Source organism: Myotis yumanensis, unplaced genomic scaffold (assembly GCF_028538775.1).
Source record: "Myotis yumanensis isolate MYYU_CA2020_CCGP unplaced genomic scaffold, mMyoYum1.0.hap1 SCAF_23, whole genome shotgun sequence".
Classification (NCBI taxonomy): Eukaryota; Metazoa; Chordata; class Mammalia; order Chiroptera; family Vespertilionidae; genus Myotis; species Myotis yumanensis.
In genome coordinates, this window is record NW_027223774.1 from 4,768,599 (window position 1) to 4,794,677 (window position 26,079).

The following is a 26,079-nucleotide window of genomic DNA, read 5'->3' on the forward strand; positions in this document are numbered from 1 at the left end:
GCTGATCGATGTTTCTGTCTCATCGATGTTTCTAACTATCTCCCTTCCTCTCTGTAAAAAATCAATAAAATATCTTGTAAAAAAAAGAAAAAGAAAGTAAAGGGTTGGGAAAAAAGTTATTTCATGTCTAGCTTTGGGCCCCAAAGAAACTATGCAGAGAATGTTGCTGTAGTGAAAGCTCTAATCCTGGACTGTGTACATATAATAAGCATGAGAATAACCGTGCTCAGAGTTACCTGACCCATGTGGAAGCGCTGCCTTTTAGTGAGGTCAGTAGGTAAACAGTTTTTCATTCCCCAGAAATTTGTTTTGGAAGGAAAAGTAAAAGGAGACATTCTACATTACGATCAATGGCCCATTTATGAAATTATAGGCACTACTGAATTAATAACATTCATTTGACAATGTATGCCCAGAACACAAAGACTTCAAAGATCACAACTTACTATCAATATATTTATCTTTTGAAAAATACACTAATTAAAATTTCTCTCCCACAGTGTTGGAAGGTACCTTATGTTATCAGGTGCCTACCCACGAATGGATATCTGTGTCTGTCTCTGAAACTTCCCTCATCTACAATAGAAATCAGTCTTTTCAAAAATGAACAGCCCAAAGATCATAATTAGACAGCCATCCGAAGACACTGGTGCGGCCTGTCAAATCAATGTTACTGTTAATATTGGTAGTAATTAATAATAGGCTTCTTTCAAGCCTACATGTATGTTTCACAGCTATTAATATTACTGAAGGGGTATTATATGGCCTTAAACTATAAGAAAATAGAATACTAAGCACAATATATAACACATAAAACAAAATCCAAATCATAATAACATAAATTTAATCTATTGTGACATACCAGTGTAGCTCAGTTATTAAGCATAGACCTAGGAACTGGGAGGTCAGGGTTCCATTCCAGGTTGGTGTACATGCCAGGAGTTCGGGCTTCATCCCCAGGGAGGGGCATGAAGGAGACAGCTGACCCAGGATTCTCAGTCATCATGTTGCTCTCTCTCCCTCTCCTTTCCTCTCTGAAATCAATAAAAATCTATTTTTTTTTTTTAAAAATTGCTTATTATACTTAATAGAGGCCCATAAAACTTGACTGCCCGCCATTTACAGTATTTTCACTTTAGAAAAAAAAAAAAAAAACTGGCCTTGACTGCCATCCAAGGTTACAGTCTTTCTCCAACCCCAATAGTCCATTATTTATGAAGAAAAACTTAAGACTGAGCCTTCCCAGTACCAGGGCACCTCATTATCCTACAAAAAGTTGGCTCCTCAATACTTCCTTTGGGTTTATTTATGTCCCAAAGGGAATGTGGGCAAGAAAAGGGGACACATGCTAACTTAACAAGCTCATTGAAGGCCCGTATGTCAGCCTTTCAAAGTCAGAGACCTAAAGTAACCAGAAAGGATGGTCTGAAATGAAAATCTTTTGTAAAGCAGTTTATAGCAGGTAGTCAGGCCCTAGCTAGAATCTTCTTTAACAAGAGGGAATTCTTACCTAAGCCTGTCTGTTGTCTTTTGCCACCAGGATAACATTCCTTTGGAATATCAGGGTAACTCCCCCTTTTCCAGAACCCTCAGGACACAACGAGTGCACCAGGGGGAAACTGTATACCCTCTGATTGTTATTATGTTAATTGTTCACTTAGTTAAGCTGTGTACACTTATGTAAAAGACATATCTATCACCTATGGATTTCATATAATCCACTTGTATCTTCTCCTTTAATTATAATAATAAAAGTGATAGGGCACAGGCCGAAGTGAGGGACTCTCCCCCCCCCCCCCCCCAACCCCCCTGTGCAGGAATTTCATGCACTGGGTATCTAGTAATGTATTGCTGGAAACCATTTGCTGTCTTCATTAGCTGAGTATAGACAGAGACCCCCCAAAAGCTAGTAACCTCTGAAAGTCCTAGCAAAGGTCAGGGCTGTGCACCACCCAGTTAATTTAGACACGACCCAGTTAATCTAGATAATGGTAGCCAAAGCATCATCCCCACCTTAGTTCACTGAATTCTTTAGATACTTGTGTAGATCCTTGTTGATTATTGTTGATCAAATATTTTGCCTATTTCTGGAAATTGTCTACCAATGCTAATCCATGTGTCATTCAAACCACCTTACCCTAGGGCTACCCCTAGATCAAATAAAAGATTGGCGCGGCCTGAGCTTAGGTGGAAGTCCTTCGGGACTTGCCCGCCTGGTCCCCCAATATCGCAAAATTTATCTCGTGTCATTTCTCTCTCATTTGTGTGCGGCCCCTCTTTCAGATACTGAACCCTACGCCGCAGAACATGGAGGGAGTCTTACTCACATGTATAAAATAAAATGCACAACTGCTGTTCTCTGGAACATCATCTCAATTTGTTGAAATTTTGCTTCTGACACTTGCAGACAGTTTGGCTCAAATAAACTCCCAAAAATTCTTTATAGTTTTGAATGTTTCTCATGTTGACAGGAAGTTGTTAAGATATCATTGAGCAATGTATTTAACCGAGAGTTAAAACGTCACTAAACATCGGTCAATATACATCTAAGAGAAACCTTCAAGGTATAATGTGTGTGGGAAAGGTCTTATCCAAAATTGCATCCTTGAAGGGTCCCCAAAATATGATTTTGGAAAGCAATGTTACAAATGACAGGAGTGATGATTGTCAGGAGGAAAACGGAAGGCCTTTCTTTTTCTTTCCTGTAACCTTCCATTCGCTGTGAAAAGCACCTGATAATTACCCACAGAGATAGCTGACTTCCTTAATTCCATCTGCCTGTCCTTCAGTGGCAAGACAGAAGGGCTGAGAGAGCAGGCTGCCCTTCCCCCTCCCCCTTCCTCACTGAGGTTTTAATGACTCCGGGGTAATTGGAGGCAGGAAGTTTCTGGTTTCAAACCCAATCTGCCCCAGTTTTGAATTCTCTGTAACTTCACTGTAAGAATGTTCCTGGCTTGTGAAGATCCTGGGAAAGACACCTCCCTGGGACACCTGCAGCTGAAGGGCAGACCAGCCATAGCTCTAAGCACAGCCTCTGGGATCTGGGAAACTTCTGTGTAAATTCCCCAGATTCCCTCCTGTTTGGTGCCACCTCCAGGAGCCAGCACCAGAGACGTGGTGAGACTTTAGGAAATTGCATTGCATTCTCTCACCGCGGCCTGAGACCAGAGTGTTGGTGTCAGCCCTGAGGGGGTGACTAGGCTTCCTTTAGGGTAGAAGTGTGCACTATAGGGTGAGGGTGAGGTGCAGGCGTTGATCAACAGGCGGGGAGGCAGGATTTGGTCAAGGGGAGTCCAGGGAGGAGATTTCACCACTGGGTTAGGGGGAGGGCAGTTTTTATGTTCCCTCTGGGGGCGTCAGCCCTCAGCCCCCAGCTGTGCATGAGCTGTGCGAACAAAGAAAGTCTAGGCTGTCCCCTTGCGCCCGCCCCTCCTTCCCTCTGTGCTTGTGGCCTGCTCTCCTAGCTAGTCCCCCCCCCTCCCCAAAGCAGAATGGATCAGCTCAGGCTCTGGCCCCGCCCACCCCGCAGGGAGGCGCATGCGCAGTTCCTTGCAGGCTCGGAAGCGGCGGTGGAGGGGGAGGTGGCGGTTCCCCCTGAGGAGGGTGTTTGTCTTTAAAGCTGAAGCTCCACGTGCCCCTCCCCGCAGGGAAGGCTGAGGGCGCTGCCGGCGCTGAAGTCCTTGTTGGGGTCCCCGCCCCGGAGCCTCTCTCAGCGGTGAGTCCGCGTCCCGGGAGGCTGCGCGGTGCGGGCGCCACGTGTCTTTGGGAGGAAACGGAGGCCCCGGCCCGGGGTCTCTCTGCCTGTGGCTGTGGCCACCGCCTGCCGCGCGGTTTCCGCCCAAAGAGCCCGGATGGCTCCCGGCCTGGGGGTCTGCACCCCCTCCTAGGCCCACCCCCATTTAATGAGGGGTCTGCCTGCCCGGGGAGCACAGTGTCCATGGGGGGCTCAGGGGGGAGGACGCGGTGTCCCCTGAAGAGGCGACCTGCCCGCAGGGAGGGGCTTTGTGGGCGCGGTGACCGCGGGGGGCGGGGACCCAGGCTGGGGGGTCAGGAGAGGGAGAGAGAGACAGACACGTGGGCGGGAGACAGGGCAGCGAGGGGCCCATAGGCGGTGTGGGGGGGACTGGACGGCGACGGTAGGAGTGAGGGGGTCACTCGGGAAAGTGGCCTGAGGAGGAAGGAAGTGGAGACACAGGGAGGAGGGGGAGCCCAGAGAGAGGAAGGGGGGCTGAGAGGGAGCGGGTCCTGGGGAGCAGAAGTGGGGGCCGCACAGGAGGAGGCACTTGAGACAGAGACACTGGTTCAGGGAAGAGTTGGGGAGCGAGTGCAGGGCCAGAAAGGGGGGCCCAGGGATGAGGGAGCAGAGGGAGCAGCCCTGAGTCAGCAGCTGTGGGAGCGGGACAGACGGGAACAGGCAGCAGAGGGGCCGCGGGCGTGGGGAGGGGAAGACGCAGACGTGTGTGGAGATGGAGCCTCAGAGACCAGGAGAAAGAGCCCCTGAAGGGAAGGAGGTTTCAGGAGTTTCATGGTCCAGGTGTAGGACAGACAGAGAGAAAAGGGGACAATGAGCAGGGGAGAGGGGGGGACACAGGAAAGGACCACAGTGGAGAGAAAGGGAGCAGGAAACAGAGACAGATCCACAGACAGAAATACATGTAGTGGGAGGAGGGAACCCTGATCTGGGTGAGGGGTGAGCTGATGGGATGTGGATGATTTAGTTTTGAAATATATCAACTTGTAGAGTACGTGTCTGTATACAGTGGGGCCCTGACTTACCAGTGTCCCGACTAACGAGTTTTTCAAGGTACGAGCCCTCTCTCAGCTGATTTTTTGCGTTGAGTAGCGAGCTAAAATTCGGGTTACAAGCCAGCTTCAGATACCCCACCGCTAGTTGGCGCAGTTAACGTCACAGTGAACGCCACAACATCAGCCCAACATCCGGTGTCTCACTCGCTCACATTAAGATTTGACATACCACCGAAACCGGTTTGGCTCAGTGGATAGAGCGTCGGCCTGCAGACTGAGGGGTCCTGGGTTCGATTCTGGTCAAGGACATGTACCTGGGTTGTGGGCACATCCCCAGTGGGAGACGTGCAGGAGGCAGCTAATCTATGTTTCTCTCTCATCGATATTTCTAACTCTCTATCTCTCTCCCTTCCTCTTTGTAAAAAATCAATAAAATATATTAAAAAAAAAAAAAAGATTGGACATACGAGTAATTTGAGTTACGAGCTCCGTCACGGAACGAATTAAACTCGTAAGTCAAGGCCCCACTGTATGTATGTGTGTGTCTGTGCCACACACACATATATTTTTTAAAATATATTTTTATTGATTTCCTAGAGGCAAGGAGAGGGAAAGAGAGATTAAAAAGTCAATGACTACTGACAATCATTGGTCATCTGCCTCCTGCACACCCCTAACTGGGGATCTAATATGAACCTGGCTATATGCCCTGACTAGGAATCTAACTATGACCTCCTGGTTCATAGGTCCAAGCTTCACCACTGAGTCATGCTGCCTAGCTGTGCCAATATATTTAATTTTACAATTGAATTGTTTCAGTTATACAGATTTGAATGAGAATGACAAATCTCCAGTTTATAAAGCTTGGGAGTCCTATATAGTAAAGTGGTGATATGCAAATTAACTCTCATGCCCTCACAAGATGGTTGACCCCATGTCATCACAAGATGGCCGGCAGGGGAGGGCAAATGGGGTTTACCGGTCCTGCAGGGGAGGGAAGTTAGGGGCAACTGGGCTGATAGCGGAGGGAAGTTGGGGGCGATTTAGTTGGCAGGGGAGCACTAGGCATCGATCATGCTGGGAGAGGAGTGGTTAGTGGGTGATCAGGCTGGCAGGCAGAAGTGGTTAGGGGAAATCAGGCTGGCAGGTAGGCAAGCTGTTGGAAGGGAGCAGTCCAGATTGTGAGAGGGATGTCCGTCCTAGTGCCGATTTAGGCTCAATCCCAGGGATCTGGCCTAAACTGGCCGTAGGATATCCCCTGAGGGGTCTCAGATTGGAGAGGGTACAGGCTGGGCTGAGGGATACCCCCACTCCAGTGCGCTGGGCTTCTAGTTTTATAATAATTAGCTTCCAATTGCAGTCCTTATTCACTCAAAGGAGAGAGACTTGCCCTTTGGTTATGGGTCCCTTGTCATTTCCTGGGATTGCAAAGACTGGGTGACCTTGCATGTGTTACCATCTGATGCTTTTTCAAGGAATATTAGAAGTCTTAGCTTTGTTGCTCTGGTGTTTTCTCTGTGTGTGTGTTTCTTCAATGGATTTACTTTTCCTATGTCTCTCACTTAATTTATTATTTAAAAACATCCTGAGATAAATCCTCTGGGTCTTCTCAGATCCCCTGAGGTGCTTTAAGAAATGCCCTCAGGAGTACTGTCCCCCATAGAGTTGGTCAGCTGCTCTGGGTGGGGCATCATTGGTTACTGAGGTGCTCCAGGTGATGAAAGGTGAGGACAGGGATTAGCAGGTTTGCAGGATTCCTTCCAGAGATTGAGTAGCAGACTTTGTTCAGGGGAGGGAAGGGGGTGCTCTGTTTGGTTTGGGGGATCAGGACAACAGCTCATGTTTTCATTTCTGTAGGAGTTTGTGGATGTCTTTGGGTGGAGAGACACATGAAGGTGGAAAAACATACCTCACAGTGTGGTCTCCATATAGGAGCTCATTGTTCCTGACTCTCCTGTGACAATGGTCAGGAGGGGGTGGCCTTTTCTGCATTTTAAGGTCCTTCTGACTGTGAGTGAGATGAGCTGATTAAGAGGCCGTGCTTCCTTCTGTGAAGGCACATTCTGTGACTCGTCAACATAGTGTCACCTGAGAAAACAACCCAGTCCCCGATCAGGACCAGGACCAAATGGCTGCTTCTCAGGTAAAAGATTGTCCTCTGCCTGAAGTTATGTTTGCTTTTCTCTAACAGCTGTGATTAATTTCTCTACTTCTGATGTTCTTACCTTTGCAGGTTGTTTATCTTTCCTTATTTCATCACTTTATTCATCACTAGAGGCCTGATGCATGAAATTCATGCAAGGGATAGAGGGTCCCTCAGCCCGTCCTGTGCCCTCACACACTCCGGGACCCCTCGGGCAATGTCCCAAAAACCGGCAGTTGGACATCCGTCTTGTAATCCAGGACGGTGCATGCGCGGTGACCATACTTTTCATAGAGGTGAAGGGCATCTTGCTGTTATATGGGCAGCTACATTTTTTTGCCCTGAGTATAAAAAGTATATAACATGATCTTTCTGAGGCAGTAGTACCATTTTCCTCATCATTATGGGTAGAAAAACTGAAGCAGAGAGAAGTAATTTGCTTTGTCCCACAGTTATAAGTTATGAGAATCAGGGTTGAACACAAAATCTGTAAGCTAGAGTCCAGGCATGTCATCGCTACATCATCCTGTTTTTTCAGTGTTAGAATATCCTTTCCTGGCTTTAATTTTTAAATCTAAGAGACTGTTCCCTAAATATAGGGTAGGATCCCTAAGCCTGGCCGGAAATCAGGGCCGATCTGTGGGGTGACTGATGAGGCAATTGGCAAGTCCCCGCTGGCACCCGCCTTGGCTGGCGGCCTGGGGACGCCTGATGGCCATCCCTGCCCCTGCTGCCAAAGCCACCGGTCACCTCCCTCTCAAGGGGCAGATGCTCTACTCAGGACACTCAGGGGACAGATGCTCCTGTGTTGAGCGTCTGCCCCTGGTTGTCAGTGCATGTCATAGCAGCCTGTTGTTCTCCAGGTTGGTCGATTTGCCTATTAGGGTTTTATATTGGGTAGTCAATGTCAGCAGTTTCTATATTTCTTTCTCCTTTTTTGTTTGTTTTTTTTCTTCTTTTTTAACCTCTCTTTTTAAAAAAATATTTTTATTGATTTCAGAATGGAAAGGAGAGGGAGATAGAGACAGAAACATCAACAGGTTGGGGAATCATTGATCACCTGCCTCTAGCACTCTACCCTGCCCTGGGTATCAAGTCTGAAACCTGGAGGGTACCCTAAACAGGAATGCAACCCTAACCTCCTGGTTCATAAGTCAACCCTCTATCTCTCAGCCACACTGGCTGGGGTATAATTCCCTCCTTTGTCCCAAAGCCTTGTCTGTATTCATTTTGAAAGCAGGAAGCATTCCCACCTTTAATTAGTGAGTTTCAACTAATCAGAACATCCCTTTTGTGACAGGTAAAACTTGGAAGGCAGCCATGTCTGACATCCCTACTGAGATGGGTCACAGGCTCACATATCACTGAAGAAGGCAAATGTAGGTCTTAGGTTCAAGTGGCTACAGCATCAGCTCTAGATCAGGGGTAAGAAGATGCACATCTCAGAATAACTCAGAAAATTCTGAAAAGAAGAGCAAATAGAAGAGACTTGCTCACTAGATTAGTACGAAATACTTGGTAGATAAAACTACTGTTACCTTACAGATCATTAGAGGTACACGTGGGTTGACATTTGCAAAAATGAGTATTTATGATCATTTCCACATAATTATTTCTTTATTGATGTATTTTGGCAGTAATGTCACAGCAGTGATGACCTGACCTTCCATGTGCCTCAGTCACCTGATACTCATTGTTCAGTCCACCTGATGTTCACGTGGCAGAGGTGCTCCCCTCACTATAGAGTTAATAGTCTCCCTTTCTCAGTAATAAGGGTGTAATAGAGATTTAATGAAAGTTGTGCAAAGACCATCACTTTTTTGTATTTTCTACAAACTTTCCAAGAATGATATTAATGTATATTCAGTTTCATTAAATTTCTACAACATAGCTCTCCACTAATGATACATAAAAATTTTGAAAGAAATGTACTAGTAAGAAAAATTAGTTCCCTAAGCTGGTGTGGATCAGTGGTGGAGGATTTGATTCCTAGTCCAGGGCAAGTAGGTCCTAGGTACCTGTGGTAGGCTGCCAATCCATGTGTCTCTGTCTCTCTTTCACATTGATGGCAATCTCTCTCCCTCTCTCTCTGTCCTTTCCCTTTTGTGCCTCTAACTTCTGCCTTCGCCTCCACAAAAGTCCATGGGAAAAAAATCTTTCCAGGTGAAGATTTACAACCACAAAATAGAAACAAAAGATCTAACTTGTTTTATACCCTTATGTTTTCCTCCTTATCCTATCTAATAATAGAGAAACATGGTAATTAACCATAACTTCGCTACCCTTCCCAATGGCTAATCAGGAAGATATGCAAATTAACCCAACCAAGATAGCGGCCGGCATCCAGGCAGCTGAAGCAAACAGGAGGCTTGCTTGCTCCAGTGATGGAGGAGGCCAAGATTCCCCGCCTGCCGCTGCTGGCCTCTGAGCTGCACTCTAAGAGACAATGTTGCAATTATAGAAGCTAAACAAACCCCAGAAACCTGCTTTCAGGCAGCCAGGCCTCAGAGCTGGAGTTGCAACAGTGTATCAATTGTACAAGCCAAACAAACCCAGATACCTGCTTTCAGCAGGCGAGGTCTCAGAGCTGGAGCCGAGCCTCAGAGCTAAAGCCGGCTCTCAGTTCCAATGACAGCTATAGAAGGTAAATAAATCCCAGAATAAAAAAATGACAAAGAAAGGAGAGGTTCGGAGCTTCAGTCACCCACCAGCCTGAAAACGGCCCTCAGCCCCTCACCCAGACTGGCCAGGCACCCCAGTGGGGTCCCCCACTCTGAAGAGGGTGTGACCAGCTGCAAACAGCCATAATCCCCTCATCCAGGCTGGCCAGGTACCCAAGCGGGACCCTACCCAGATCCGGGACACTCTTCAGGGCAAACCAGCCGTCCCCCACCCGTGCACCAAGCCTCTATCCTATATAGTAAAAGGGTAATATGCAAACTGACCCTAACAGCAGAAAGACTGGGAATGACTCGTCACTATGACACACACTGACCACCAGGGGGCAGACACTCAATGCAGGAGCTCCCCTCTGATGGTCAGGGTGCTCCCACATGGGAGGAGCTCTGCTCAGCCACAAGCCAGGCTGATGGCTGCCAGTACAGCGGTGGTGGTTGGAGCCTCTCCTGCCGCCTCAGCAGCACTAAGGATATCCGACTGCAGTTTAGTCCTGCTCCCCGCTGGCAAATGGACATCCCCCGAGGGCTGCAAGGCTGCCACAGGGATATCACATGCCATCTTAGGCCCAGTCCCCTGGGGAGCGGGGCCTAAGCCAGCAGGTGGTCATCCCCTGTGGGGTCCTAGACTGCGAGAGGGCATAGGCGGGGCTGATGGACCCCCCTCCCCCCAGAGTGCACAAATTTTTGTGCACTGAGCCTCTAGTTTTGTTTATAAATCACAAAGTGGATTATACACAATACATTCATGAGATTTACAAAATCATTAAACCATCTTGATTTCATAGTTGTCAAATGTGTGTCTCTGAGCCTTAACTGTTAACCTTATTTCAGCTGTTTTTCCTTTTTTTCCCCCAAATACATTTTTATGGATTTTAGAGAGGGAGAGGTAGAGAGAAATAGAAACATCATTGAGAAGAGGGAATCATTGTTCGGCTGCCTCCTACACACCCCACACTGGGGATTGAGTCCACATCCTGGTCATGTGTCCAGTTCAGGAATCAAACCAGAGACCTTTTGGTGCATGGGTTAGCAGGCAACACTGAGCCACATGAGCTGCACCAGGCAGAATAATCTTGTTCTAAGATTACTCATAGTAAATTTGCTGAAACATTAATCTGTACCATGGATTTGTGGGCATGTGTCATCCTCATGTGTCATTGTTAGAAAACACATCAGAGAATGTTACTGGTCAAAGTGATCTATTAAATAATTCAGGATACTCCCCTAGATCCAAACCTCTTCTTCTGACACTGTTTTCATGTTGGGTGACATTATGAACTTTTCTGGTGACCTGTTGGTAAATGTGTTTTTCTTTCAGGAACCGTTGACCTTTAGGGATGTGGCCATAGATTTCTCTCAGGAGGAGTGGGAATGCCTGGACCCAGCTCAGCGGAAATTGTACCTGGATGTGATGTCAGAGAACTACAGCAACTTGGCTTCTCTGGGTAAGGATGACTCCTTCCTGAGCTCCTACTCCACCCGCAGTGTTTGCTTTCCTTTATTATTTTAACATCTCTAGGGACTTTTGCTTTCTGTGTTAGATTCTAGCTCTCCAGGAGCAAATTGGGCCCTAGCTGGTTTGGCTCAGTGGATACAGCGCCCGCCTGCAGATTGAGAGGTCCCAGGTTCCATTCTGTTCAAGGGCAAATACCAAGGTGCAGGCTTGCTCCCCAGTAGGGGGTGTGCAGGAGGTAGCCGATCAATGATTCTCTCTCATCATTGATGTTTCTATCTGTCCCTCTCCCGTCTTCTCTGAAAGTAATAAAAATACATATTTTTTAAAAAGGGGAACAAATTGGGGGTCCTTGGGATAGAAAAGAAACGCTTTGTGATGTATGTGAATTAGGAACTCAGTGTTTGCACACTTTACATGTTGTGTAAACTAATTAAGGCACTAATTAGAAAATAGTATTTAGCAACGGTTTTCTAGAATATTGTTATACTAGAGGCCCGGTGCACGTGATTCGTGCACTGGAGGGGGGGAGATCCCTCAGCCCAGTCTGTTCCGCGATGCAGTCTGGAACCCCTTGGGGGATGTCTGCCTGCTGACTTAGGCGCAATTCCCCCTCTCCCCCACCCATGAGCCTAGCTTCTGGCTGAGCGGCGCTCCCCCTGTGGGAGCGCACTGACCACCAGGGGGCAGCTCCTGCATTGATAGAAGGCAGGCAAAACTAAAATATTCTCTAACACAGTGATCACTACTACTTTGTGTTTCTGTGTCTCTTTGTTAAATATATATTTTTTTATGTATGTGTTTTTACAATGTGCAAAAAATTGATGCTGTGGCTTTTCATTGATCATAATGGTAGTTTTGATCATAACGGCATTGCCCCCTGGTGGTCACTGCGCGTCATACAAACTTGAAATACAAACTTGGTTACATATTTGCCTTTTAAAAATGTGAAGTGTATAAAATTAACGTGGTTTTACATTCAATAACATGGAAGTTATATTTGCAGCTATTTTATCATCTCTACAATAGAAACATAGTCATATGTTGAAGGAGATGAGTTGTTCTGCCATTCAGTCAATTTGCATATCTGGTTTTTATTATATAGGGTTCTACCATGTCTTCTGGCCAGAGGGCAACCTGGATTGGAAATGGGAAAACCTCTATCAAAATTCACACTCCATTTTCTTTTAGTTATTTTTTCTTTTTTTTAGATTTTGTTGATTTCAGGCCGGAAGGTGCACTTCAACTTGGCCTTAATTGATTTTTTTGTATGTTCCCTGTCCAGAGATCAAACCTACAACTTTGGTATATCAGTACAATCCTCTTAGGAACTGGGCTACCTGGGCAGGCAGATTGGATTTTTTTTTAAATTTTATTTTATTTATTGTCTAAAGTTTTACATATGTCTCCTTTTTTCCCTGATTGACCCTCCCCCCCACCTCCCTGCCACAGATCCGTGGCCACCACTGGCTGAAAGCTGGTATCTGGGGTTTATTTATCTTCTATAATTGAAACTTTGTTGCCTTGAGTGGAGCTCAGAGCCAGCCGTGGCAGGTGGGAAGCTGGGCTTCCTCCATCCCTGGAGCAACCAAACCTCCTGCTTGCTGCAGCTCAGTGGCTGCTGGCTGCCATCTTGATTGGGTTAATTTGCATATATTCCCTCTGATTGGCTGGTGGGCGTGGTTTAAGGCATAGCGAAGGCACAGTCCATTTGCATGTGTCTCTTTTATTACTGTAGATAGTGAAGACATCTGAGTGGAAAAGGACTACTTTCAAAAATGTATATATTTTATTGATTTGTTTTACAGAGAGGAAGGGATAAGGATAGAGAGTTAGAAATATCAATGAGAGGAAAACCTCGATCAGATGCCTAGAGCACACTCTCTACATGTACCACACCCAAGGTACATGCCCTTGACCGGAATCAAACCTGGGACCTCTTGGTCCGCAGGCTGATACTCTATCCACTGAGCCAAACCGGTTCATTTGAGTTGACATGTAAGGAGATAAAATTTTTATCTCAACTCATCTCCTTCAACATATGACTATGTTTTTATTGTAGAGATGATAAAATAGCTGCAAATATAACTTCCATGTTATTGAATGTAAAACCATGTTAATTTTATACACTTCACATTTTTAAAAGGCAAATATGTAACCAAGTTTGTATTTCAATCTGGTGTATTAAAATGGAAACTCCTAATGTATCAACTCAAACTTTAAAGAAAAAAATAAATAAATAAGGCATCCTCAAAAGAAAAAAAACAAAAACGAGAAAACAGGCTGAGAAAATATATTTGTAAAAGTCAACATGACCCGGCTGGCATGGCCCAGCAGTTGATAGTCCACCTATGAACCAGGAGTTCACAGTTCAATTCCTAGTTAGGGCACATGCCAAGGTTTGGGCTCCATCCAAAGTAGGGGATGTACAGGAGGCAGTAGATCAATGATTCTCTCTGATCATTGATGTTGTGTCTCTCTCTCCCTCTTCCTCTCTTAAGTCAATAAAAAAATATATATTAATTTAAAAAGTCAAAATGTATGAAACAATTATGCAAAACAGACAAAGAAATCTTCAAAGTCAACACTGACAAAAGAATCTACATGACTGAAAAGGGCCAAAAACCTTAACGCACAGCACTACAAAATATATACACATAGAAAATCAGTGTAAGAAGATCCTGCATGTCTAATGTCACTAAGGAAATGCACATTAAAACAATGAGAAGTAACAAACAGCACAGGCAAGCAATACTAAACCACCATTGAACAGGTCAGAATACATAACACCGACCCCACCAAATGCCTTTGTAATGTGGAACAACTGGAACTCCAATCACTGCTGCTGAAAATGCCAAATGCTGCAGACCCTTGGGGAGACCGTCTGGAGGTTTTTATAAAACTAAATATACACTCGCCATGGGATCCACTAATTGGGCTCCTTACTATTAAATCAAAGAGTTAAGCCTTTTATCTACACAAAAGCTTACAAAGGCTGTTTTATTCATAATTTACAAAAATTGGTCTTTTGGTTTTTTTTATAATATACTAGAGGCCCGGTGCACAAAAATTTGTGCACCCGGGGTGGGGGGAGGGGGTGGTTACTCAGCCTGGCCTGTGCCCTCTCGCAGTCTGGGACCCCTCGGGAGATAACGACCTGCTGGCTTAGGTCCGCTCCCAGGTGGCAGAAGTCAGGCCCAATCCCTAGGTGCAGCCCCTGGTCGAGCTCAGAGCAGGGCTGATTGGGGAGTTGGGACGCCACCCCCTGTAATGCACAGAGCAGGGCGGATCGGGAGTTGCGATGCCACCCTCAGTCAAGCTCAGGGTAGGGCACCGCCCCCTGTCACACTCAAGGCAGGGTCGACGGGGAGGTTGTGGCGCCATCCCGTCATGCATAGAGCCGGGCCAATGAGGGGGTTGGGGCACTGCCCCCTGTCACTCACAGAGCAGGGTCCATCAGGGGGTTGCGGAGCTCCCCCCTGTCACGCACAGAGCAGGGCCCATCGGGTTGGGGAGCTCCCCCCATCACGCACAGAGCAGCGCCGATCAGGGGGTTGAGGAGCTCACCCTCTCACTCACAGAGTAGGGTCGATAGGGGAGTTGGGGCGCCGCACCCTGTCATACTCAGGGCAGGGCGGATCAGGGGGTTGGGGCGCCGCACCCTGTCACACTCAGGGCAGGGCCGATGGGGAGGTTATGGCTCTACCCCGTCACACACAGAGCAGGGCTGATGGGGAGGTTATGGCTCTACCCCATCACACACAGAGCAGGGCCCATTGGGGCGCCGCGACTGTCACGCTGATCCCGGTGCCGGGAGGCATATTACCCTTTTACTATATAGGATAGAGGCCTGGTGCAGGGGTGGGGGCCGGCTGGTTTGCCCTGAAGGGTGTCCTGGATCAGGGTGGGGATCCCGCTTGGGTGCCTGGACAGCCTGGGTGAGGGGCTGATGGCTGTTTTCAGCTGGTCACACCCCCTTCAGGGTGGGGGTCCCCATTGGGGTGCCTGGCAAGTCTGTGTGAGGGGCTGAGGGCTCTTTTCAGGCTGGTGGGTGACTGAAGCTCCCAACCGCTCCTTTTTTTTCTTTTTTTTTTTTTTTTTTTTTTTTAGTCTGGGCAAGCTTTAGCTCTGAGGCTTGGCTCCAGCTCTGAGATCCCGGCTGGCTGAAAGCAGGTTTTTGGGGTTTTGTTTAGCTTCTATATTTGTAACAATGTTTCAAACTGCAAGGTCAGAGGCCGCCAAGGCAGGCAGAGAACGGTGGCTTCCTCTGTCACTGAAGCAGGCAAGCCTCATTTTCGCTTCAAGCTGCCTGGCTGCCTGCCGCCATCTTGGTTGACAGTTAATTTGCATATCGCCCTGATTAGCTATGGGAAGGGTAGCGGAGTTACGGCTAATTACCATGTTTCTCTTTTATTAGATAGGATTTTTATTGATGTCAGAGAGAAAGGGAAAGGGAGAGAGAGAAAGAACATCAATGATTAGAGAAAATCATCGACTGGCTGCCTCCTGCACGCCCCCCACTGAGAAGCAATCCCGTGACCTGGGCATGTGCACCCAACCAGAAACAAATCCGGATCCCTCAGTCCGCAGGCCAACACTCCATCCATTGAGCCAAACCGGCCAGGGCAATGAACTCTTATTCACTACTGTAAAGAAACAATAGAAATAAAAAGATGACGAAATAGGTAAACACCTATACTTGCTACCTCTCACAACCACATCAAAATTACAACTAAAAGGCAGAACAACTACCAGCCAGAACTACGGGAAAGCTAGCTGAGTGGAAGTTCCACAACTAGAGAGGTGAAGAAAGTGCACTGAAATTGGTAAGATGGCCGAAACCGGTTTGGCTCAGTGGAAAGAGCGTCAGCCTGTGGACTGAAAGGTCCCGGGTTCGATTCTGGTCAAGGGCATGTACCTTGGTTGTGGGCACATCCCCAATGGGAGGTGTGCAGGAGGCAGCTGATCGATGTTTTTCTCTCATCGATGTTTCTAACTCTCTGTCTCTCTCCCTTCCTCTCTGTAAAAAGTCAATAAAATATAATTTTTTAAAAAAAAGAAATTGGTAAGAGGTACTGAGGCATGGCATGTGCTGGCACCTGGATGTGTTGCTCTTTTAATCAGAAATTAAACATACACTAACTAAAAGAATAATATACAAAGATTCAACAGCAGACTAGAGGATCCCAAGAATGAAGTCAAAGATTTGAAATACAAAGAAGCAGAAAAACCCCACCCAAACAGAAAAGCAACAAGAAAAATGAATCCAAAAATATGAAGATAGTGTAAGGAGCCTGTGGGACAATTTCAAGCGTACCAACATCCGAAATATGGGGGTGCCAGAAGAAGAGAGATAGCAAGATATTGAAAACCTATTTGAAGAAATAGTGACAGAAAACTTCCCCTACCTGGTGAAAGAAATAGACTTACAATTCCAGGAAGCGCAGAGAACCCCAAACCAGAAGAATCCAAAGAGGACTACACCAAGACACATCATAATTAAAATGCCAAGAGCAGCCTTATCCTGTTTGACTCAGTGGATAGAGCGTCAGCCTGCAGACTGAAGGGTCCCAGGCTTGATTCTGAGGAAGGGCATGTACCTGGAGCGAGCAGGAGGCTAGGGTTGCCCCTGGCGATGGAGGAAGCCAAGCTTTCCGCTCGCCCTGGCTGGCTCTGAGCTCCACTCAAGGCTACAAAGTTTTAATCATAGAAGGTAAATAAATCCCAGAATAAAAAAAGAAAAGGAGAGCCTGGGAGCTTACGTTGCCAGGGGGTTGGACTACCTGAAAATAGCCCTCAGCCCCTCACCCAGACTGGCCAGGCACCCCAGTGGGGACCCCCCACCCTAAAGGGGGTGTGGCAAGCCTGAAAACGGCCATCAGCCCCTCACCCAGGCTGGCCAGGCACCCCAGTGGGGACCCCCACCCTGAAGGTAGTGTGACCAGCTGCAAACAGCCATCCGCCCCTCACCCAGGCTGGCCAGGCACCCCAGTGGGACCCCTACCCTGATCCGGGACACCCTTCAGGACTAACCAGCCGGCCCCCACCTGTACACCAGGCCTCTATGCTATATATTAAAAGGGTAATATGCAAACTGATCCTAACAGCAGAAAGACTGGGAATGACTGGTCACTATGACACACACTGACCCATCAGGGGGCAGACGCTCAATGCAGGAGCTGCCCTCTGGTGGTCAGGGCGCTCTCACATGGGAGGAGCTCTGCTCAGCCACAAGCCAGGCTGATGGCTGCCAGTACAGCGGTGGTGGTGGAAGCCTTTCCCGCCTCCTCAGCAGCACTAAGGATGTCCGAATGCAGCTTAGGTCCGCTCCCTTCCGGTAAGTGGACATTGCCCGAGGGCTGCCAGGCTGTCAGAGGGATGTCTGATTGCCAGCTTGGACCCAATCCCTCAGGGAGCAGGCCTAAGCCAGCAAGTGGACATCCTCTGAGGGGTCCCAGACTGCAAGAGGGCATAGGTGGGGCTGAGGGATCCCCCCGAGTGCACAGATTTTTGTGCACTGGGCCTCTGGTCCTATCTAATAAAGATGTGATATGTAAATTGACCATGATACCGTCACAAAGGTGGCCATCCCCACAGCCACAAAATAGGGTGCCCAGTTCTTTCAGACCCGCCCCGCCCTCAGGCCCCCAGCCGCCCAGTGCTGGCCCAAGGCACAGGTAAACCTCAGATGGTGGCTGCCCAGCTGATGCCGAAGGTGCAGGCAAGCCTTGGATTGCAGCTGCCCAGCCACCCCGATCCTCCTGAGGCTCAGGTAACCAGGACCCGGTGAAGCTTGTGCTGCCGCCATTGGCAACAGCAGAGTTGTAATGGAGGTTTTGCCTTCCCCTGATGGCCAGGTTGCCTCCCGCACCTCAGGGCTCCCGGACTGTGAGAGGGGGCAGGTCGGGCTGAGGGACCCCCTACCCTACCTCTAGTGCATGAATTTTCATGCATTGAGGCTCTAGTTGTAAATAATCCTTCAACGGATATATGAGTGCGTATATTATTTTGTACTCGTGTTCTTTGTGTAAATTGCCAGAAATGGAATCACTGTGTGGACTGGTACTTTTTGTAAATATTGGAAAATCCTCTGTTGTGTTTTGTTAGTGGCTGCACCAATCCTATATAATAAAGAGGTCATATGCAAATTGACGATTAGCCACCTCACTTGATGGCCACCCCCATGTGGTCACAAGATGGCCCTGAGGGGAGGGCAGTTGGGCGGGGGACCAGGTCTGCCGGGGAGGGCAGTTGAAGGTGACCAGGCGGGCAGGAGAGGGCAGTTGGGGGAGATCTGACCAGCAGGGAACAGCAGTTGCAGTGGACCAGGCATGCAGGGGATGGCAGTTGAGGATGACCAGGCGGGCAGGGGAGGGCAGTTGGGGGTGATCGGGCTGGCAGGGGAGCATTTAGGCATCGATGAGGCTGTCAGGCAGAAGCGGTAAAGGGCAGGCAGGCAGGCAGGCAGGTAAGTGTTTGGGAGCCAGCAGTCCCGGACTGTATGAGAGATGTCTGACTGCTAGTTTCGGGATCGGTCCTAAACCGGCAGTCAGACGTCCCTGATGGGTCCCAGATTGGATACGGTGTAGCCTGGGCTGAGAGACACCCCCCACCCCCCAGTGCATGAATATCTTACACCAGGCCTCTAGTGTTTTTATAATCTTGCTGACAGTGCATGAATGTTCTCATTTCTCCACTTCATTGGTAATACTTTTTTTTTATGTATGATTGGCATCCTGTTAGGTGTTTGGTGGTATTTCATGGTGGTGTCCATTTGCATTTCTCTGGGGATGTATGAGTTCAACATAATAAAATATGTCTATTGTGCATCTTTATGTCCTGTTTGTGAAATGTATATTCAGGTCTGTTGGACTATTGTTATTTTGTGGTTTCTTTTGGTATGCCAATCTTATTTTTTGTAGTCTCATTTCTTTATTTTTTAACTTCTTTCTTATGCCTAGGAAGATATATGAAAACCACTGTTTTTAAGAGTGTTGGTGAAGTTCATTGACAATGTTTTCTTTCATTGTTTTCATGGTTTCAGGTCCTATATTTTAGTTGTTAATCCCTGCTGAGTACATTTTGGTACATGGCCTATGAACGGGATCTAGTTTTATTATTTTTGCATGTATCTATTCCATTTTTGTCTCCCTACTTGGTGAAGAATCCATCTTTACCAATTGTGTGTTCTTGCCTGTTATCTTGTAGATTAGTTAACTATATAGCTTTGGACATTTTAAAAATTGTGTTACCTCTTTTCTCATGTTGATTTTTAAAAGGTCTTTATATATTCTGAATATTAACTACTTATCAGGTAATATGCTTTGTAGGATTTGTTTTTTCCCAATTCACAGCTGGTATTTTTAACGCACTGACAGTTTGCTTTAATGTGAAGTTATTTTTATATGGTGTGTAATGCCTTTTGACTACTCTGTTTTGTTTACCTTTCCATTCAGTGATACAATATAAAATCAAATGTCATAAAAACTTTTCTATATGCCTTAGCCAGATTGCCTTAGTGGATAGGGTTTGTTCTCTGTTTCTTTCTCAGTCCAACGGTATCTTTTCGGGCTTCATATACATTTTTAGTACCCCAGCCTTTGAAATGCTCGAACACTTTCTCATTGTTTCTTTGTAGCAGCCACTACAGGGCACTCATCTTGTACTGCCATTCTGTTCACACTCTGTGTCACACACAACAGACACTTGTTGTTCAAGATGCTTCAAAACAAGGAGGTCATTGAACATTCATTTCCCTCATCTTTCTCTCTCCAGGGAAGAAACTGGGCATTGTGAGTGTTTTGGTAATATTGCCATAGTGTGCCAGGAGGTTTAAGGAACGTTTTGTCCCTATTTGATGTGAGTTTTCCTCACTGAACCTATCTTTAGCTTTGATTGAATTCTTTTCATGCTCTTGGCGTACACCAAAATGTCATTTGGTCAGTACGTGCTGTTAACTTCAAAGTGCTCTCTCCTGGTTGTGGAAACTTAAGAATTTGTGTGCTTTTTTTACAGCTATGTCATCTAAAGATAACCAGGTCCTTATGCCAAAGCCCGTACTACAAGATCTATTCCCTGAAATAATACTGGTGAGATGTAAAAGGTGTCACTTTGATAACGTATACTTTTGGAGAGCCTTGGAATTTGAGGAAGAGTGTCAGGAGAAGGGAGAATATTAATATAAACAGAACTAATCAGGAACACTTATTCTAATAAAATTCTTGTTATCTAAAGAGGTCAGGTGTATTAGGCATTTGGGATATCTTACAATTTAAAGTCAGTTACGCCCTTACCGGTTTGGCTCAGTGGATAGAGTGTTGGCCTGTTGACTGAAAAGTCCCAGGTTCAATTCTGGTCAAGGGCATGTACCTTGGTTGTGGGCACATCCCAGTGGGAGGTGTGCAGGAGGCAGCTGATCAATGTTTCTCTCTCATCGATGTTTCTAACTCTCTATCCTTCTCCCTTCCTCTCTGTAAAAAATCACTAAAATATATTTTAAAAAATAATAAAATAAATAAATAAATAACGTCAGTTACATTGGCAGATCAGTGTGTTTCTTTAAGTGAAGATTCAAAACAACTTTTTATTGTTATGCATTCTTGGAAAGGAAATCTGCAAAGGCTAGGAATTCAGATATACTCTAGTGTAAATATTTATTTGAATTATTTGAAATGTAGGGTGGAAGTAAACGTTCATGCAATCATTTCTAAAATGTATAGCTTTATAACTTACCTATTAAAATGTGCTCAACAGGGCAATCTTTTTATGATTTTTTAAATTAAAAAATTTATTTTTATTGAATTCAGAGAGTAAGAGAGAGAAAGAGGGAGGGAAAAACAGCAATGATGAGAGAGAATCATCCATTGGCTGCCTCCTGCATGCCTCCCACTGTGTACTGATCCTGGAACTGGGCATGTGCCCTTAATGGGAACAGAACCATGACCTACTAGTTCATACATCGAAGCTCAACCACAGAGCCATTCTGGCTGGGCAATTTGGCAGTCTTTTTCCTCTGACAATTAATTCATTCTTCTTCCTCTGACAATTAATGTTTTGTATTTATTTTTTATCTATAATTTCAATAAATTAGGAAAGCTTTTTTAATAAAGCCATCTTGGTTTAATGAATATAACAAAATGGTACTTATGGAATGAGTGTACATGTTTAGTGAAATTATAACTCTCACTAAAGATTTTTCTATCTCCAATTATTACCAGAGTACATATAATGGAGATTTCACTTATCAATGGATTGAACATTGGAAAAATTTTAAGCAAGAGTCTTATCTTAATCATCGGACAAGTGAGCTTGCAGAGGACCATTGTAAAGGTGTAAAAGTCTTTCAGCAAATGTCCAATCACAATATACATCTGGTTATTCCTATTGTGGAGAAGACACACAGAGGAAGTAAATGTGTCCAGTCTTTTCAGCAGTCTTCAAATTACACTGAACAAGAGAATGTTCATACTGTGGTGGAGGCTCACAAATGGAATCCTTGTGGCAGAATCTCCAGTCAAGTATTCAATCTAAATAAAATGAAAAAAATCTATAGTGGAGAAAAACCTTATAAATGTAAAGATTCTGGTAAAACATGTAATTGGCTGTCAGGTTGCACTGTAAATCAGAGAAATTCTACTGGAGAGAAGCCTTACAAATGTACAGAATGTGGCAAAGCCTTTAGGCAGTCCTCACACCTTATTTATCCTCAGAAAGATGACACTGGTGAGAAGCCATATAAATGTGGAAAGTGTGGCAAAGCCTTTAGGAATTCCTCATTCCTTACTTATCAGAGAGTTCACATTGGAGAGAAACCTTATAAATGTAGGGAATGTGGCAAAGCCTTTGGTAGTTCCTCAAACCTTATTACGCATCAGAGAGTTCATACTGGAGAGAAGCCTTATAAATGTACAGAATGTGGCAAAGCCTTTGGTTGTTCCTCAAACCTTATTACGCATCAGAGAGTTCATACTGGAGAGAAGCCTTATAAATGTACAGAATGTGGCAAAGCCTTTGGTTGTTCCTCAAACCTTATTATGCATCAGAGAGTTCATACTGGAGAGAAGCCTTATAAATGTACAGAATGTGGCAAAGCATTCAGTGAGTCCACAAAGCTTAATCGACATCAAAAAGTTCATACTGGAGAGAAGCCTTATAAATGTGGAGAATGTGGCAAAGCCTTTGGTAGTTCCTCAAACCTTATTACGCATCAGAAAGTTCATACTGGAGAGAAGCCTTATAAATGTACAGAATGTGGCAAAGCCTTTGGTTGTTCCTCATACCTTATTATGCATCAGAAAGTTCATACTGGAGAGAAGCCTTATAAATGTACAGAATGTGGCAAAGCCTTTGGTTGTTCCTCAAACCTTATTATGCATCAGAGAGTTCATACTGGAGAGAAGCCTTATAAATGTACAGAATGTGGCAAAGCCTTTGGTTGTTCCTCAAACCTTATTACGCATCAGAGAGTTCATACTGGAGAGAAGCCTTATAAATGTGCAGAATGTGGCAAAGCATTCAGTGAGTCCACAAAGCTTAATCGACATCAAAAAGTTCATACTGGAGAGAAGCCTTATAAATGTGGAGAATGTGGCAAAGCCTTTGGTAGTTCCTCAAACCTTATTACGCATCAGAAAGTTCATACTGGAGAGAAGCCTTATAAATGTACAGAATGTGGCAAAGCCTTTGGTTGTTCCTCATACCTTATTATGCATCAGAAAGTTCATACTGGAGAGAAGCCTTATAAATGTACAGAATGTGGCAAAGCCTTTGGTTGTTCCTCAAACCTTATTATGCATCAGAGAGTTCATACTGGAGAGAAGCCTTATAAATGTACAGAATGTGGCAAAGCCTTTGGTTGTTCCTCAAACCTTATTAAGCATCAGAGAGTTCATACTGGAGAGAAGCCTTATAAATGTGCAGAATGTGGCAAAGCATTCAGTGAGTCCACAAAGCTTAATCGACATCAAAAAGTTCATACTGGAGAGAAGCCTTATAAATGTGGAGAATGTGGCAAAGCCTTTGGCAGCTCTTCACTCCTTACTAAACATCAGAGAGTCCACACTGGAGAGAAGCCTTATAAGTGTAGAGAATGTGGCAAAGGATTCATTTTGGCACCATCCCTTAATTGTCAGAGAGTTCATACTGGAGAGAAGCCTTATAAATGTAGAGAATGTGGCAAAGCCTTTGGTAGATCCTCACACCTTATTACACATCAGAGAGTTCATACTGGAGAGAAGCCTTATAAATGTACAGAATGTGGCAAAGCCTTTGGTTGTTCCTCAAACCTTATTAAGCATCAGAGAGTTCATACTGGAGAGAAGCCTTATAAATGTACAGAATGTGGCAAAGCATTCAGGGTCTCCTCACACCTTAATCAACATCAGAAAGTTCATACTGGAGAGAAGCTTTATAAATGTGCAGAATGTGGCAAAGCCTTTAGCCAGTCCTCAGCCCTTACTGGTCATCAGAGCGTTCACACGGGAGAGAAGCCTTATAAGTGTAGAGACTATGGCAAAACCTTTAGATGGTCCTCAAACCTTACTTCTCATCAGAGAATGCACACTGGAGAGAAGTCTTATAAGTGTAGAAAATGAGGCAAAGGATTCATTTCGGCACCGTCCCTTAATAGTCACCAGAGAGTTCATACTGGAGAGAAGTCTTATAAATGTTGAGAATGTGGCAAAGCCTTTAGCTAGTCCTCACACCTTATTTATCATCAGGGAGATCATACGGGAGAGAAGCCATATAAATGTGGAAAGTGTGGCAAAGCCTTTTGAAATTTTTCATACTTTACTTATCATCAGAGAATACACACCAGAGAGAAGCCTTATAAATGTGGAAAATGTGGCAAAGCTTTTGTCAGCTCTTCAGTCCTTAATGAGCATCAGAGAGTTCACACTGGAGGGAAGCCTTATAAATGTAGAGAATGTGGCAAAGCGTTCAGTGACTCCTCAAAGCTTAATCGCCATCAGAGAGTCCATACTGGAGAGAAGCCTTATATTTGTAGAGAATGTGGCAACATCTTCAGCCGTTCCTCCTTCCCTAGTGAACATCAGACAATTCATTATGGAGAGAAGCCTTATAAATGTAGAGAATGTGGCAAAGCCTTTAGGCATTCTTCATGCCTTACTTATCATTAGAGAGTTCATACTTGAGAGAAGTCTTACAGATGTGAGGAGTGTTGGAAGTGTTTACCAGCAAGAACTTAGTGAATATCACAGAATTCATACTGGGATGAAGGCAAATGAATGTGCAAAATATAAAAAGGCCTTTCTGCTGAAACCGGTTTGGTTTGGTTCGGTTGGCGTTGCAATCACCATCAACAAAGCTCAGGGCCAATCTTTAGTATTGTGCGGTTTAGATCTAGACACGGATTGCTTCTCACATGGACAATTATATGTTGCGTGTTCTAGACTCGGCAAACCAGACAATCTCTATATCTGCACAGACAGTGGAACAACAAAAAATATTGTATACCCACAAGCATTGTGAAATTAAATATATTAGAAACGTGCGCTTTCTGTTTTCTTTCTTTCCCATTTAACCAGACTGAGCCACAGCGATGCATGCCTGGTTACAGCTAGTTTCAAATAAATGCTTATGTTGAGATAGGGCACAGGCCAAGCTGAGTGACCTGCCCACCCCTCCCCGATGCACCAGACCTCTAATCCATATAATAAAAGGTAATATGTAAATCCGAATTGGGGAAAGACCAGTCACCGTCACATGCACTGAATACCAGGGGGCAGATGCTCAAAGCAGGAGCTACTCTTGGTGATCATTGTGCTCCCACAGGCAACGTACCACTCAGCCAGAAGCTGGGCTCATGGCTGAGGAGAACAGTGCAGGTGGCAATAGCCTCTCCCGCCTCCCCGACAGTGCTAAGGATGTCGGTCCCACAAGGGCCCCTCCCTTCCCCCCCCCCACACACAAGTGCAGGAATTTCATGCACTAAGCCTCTAATGTATAAAATTCAAACCACAACTGCTGTTCTCTGGAACATGATCTCAATTTTTTGAAGTTTTGCTTCCTATCACTTGTGGACACTTGGGCTCAAATAAACCAACAAAAATTCTTAATAGTTTTGAATGTTTCTTATGTTGGCAGAAAGATGTTGAGATCGGGCAATGTATTAAACCAAGAGTTAAGCATCACTAAACATCAGTCAATGTACATCTAAGAGAAACCTTCAAGGTATAATGTGTGTGGGAAAGATCTTATCCAAAATTGCATCCTTGAAGGGTCCCTGTATGATTTTGGAAAGCAATGTTACAAATGACAGGAGTGATGATTGTCAGGAGGAAAGCAGAAAAGGCCTTTTTCTTTGCTGTAACCTTCCATTTGCTGTGAAAAGCACCTGATAATTACCCACAGAGATGGCTGACTTCCTTAATCAGCTGCCTGTCCTTCAGTAGCAAGACAGAGGGGCCAAGAGAGCAGGCTGTCCTTCCCCCTACCCCCCTCCTCACTGAGGGTTTAATGACTCAGGGGAAATTGGAGACAGGAAGTTTCTGGTTTCAAACCCAGTCTGCCCCAGTTTTGAATTCTCTGTAACTTCACTGTAAGAATGTGTTCCCGGATTGCAAAGATCCTGGGAAAGACCCCTCCCTGGGACACCTGCAGCTGAAGGGCAGACCAGCCATAGCTCTAAGCCAGCCGTGGGAAACTACGGCCCGCGGGCCGGATCCGGCCCGTTTGAAATGAATAAAACTAAAAAAAGAAAGATCGTACCCTTTTATGTAATGATGTTTACTTTGAATTTATATTAGTTCACACAAACACTCCATCCATGCTTTCGTTCTGGCCCTCCGGTCCAGTTTAAGAACCCATTGTGGCCCTCGAGTCAAAAAGTTTGCCCACCCCTGCTCTAAGCACAGCCTCTGGGATCTGGGAAACTTCTGTGTGCATTCCTGATTCCCTCCTGTGTGGTGCCACCTCCAGGAGCCAGCACCAGAGTCATGATGAGATTTTAGGAAATGGCATTGCATTCTCTCACCGCGGCCTGAGACCAGAGTGTTGGTGTCAGCCCTGAGGGGGTGACTGGGCTTCTTTTAGGGTAG

General features: G+C 45.6%; 2 protein-coding genes across 2 annotated transcripts in view; both read left to right on the forward strand.

Annotated features, from left to right (window-relative positions):
- The window catches only part of LOC139000038 (zinc finger protein 93-like), a 162,604-nt gene that overhangs the window by 22,048 nt on the left and 114,477 nt on the right, over window positions 1-26,079 (forward strand). The gene's annotated exons all lie outside the window — the stretch shown is intronic.
- Window positions 6,875-24,213, forward strand: LOC139000039 (zinc finger protein 420-like). The gene is made up of 4 exons (XM_070402308.1): window positions 6,875-6,889; window positions 10,886-11,051; window positions 21,944-23,116; window positions 23,795-24,213. Exons 1-4 carry the CDS (start codon window positions 6,875-6,877, stop codon window positions 24,157-24,159), a joined length of 1,719 nt encoding a protein of 572 aa, XP_070258409.1. The 3' UTR covers window positions 24,160-24,213.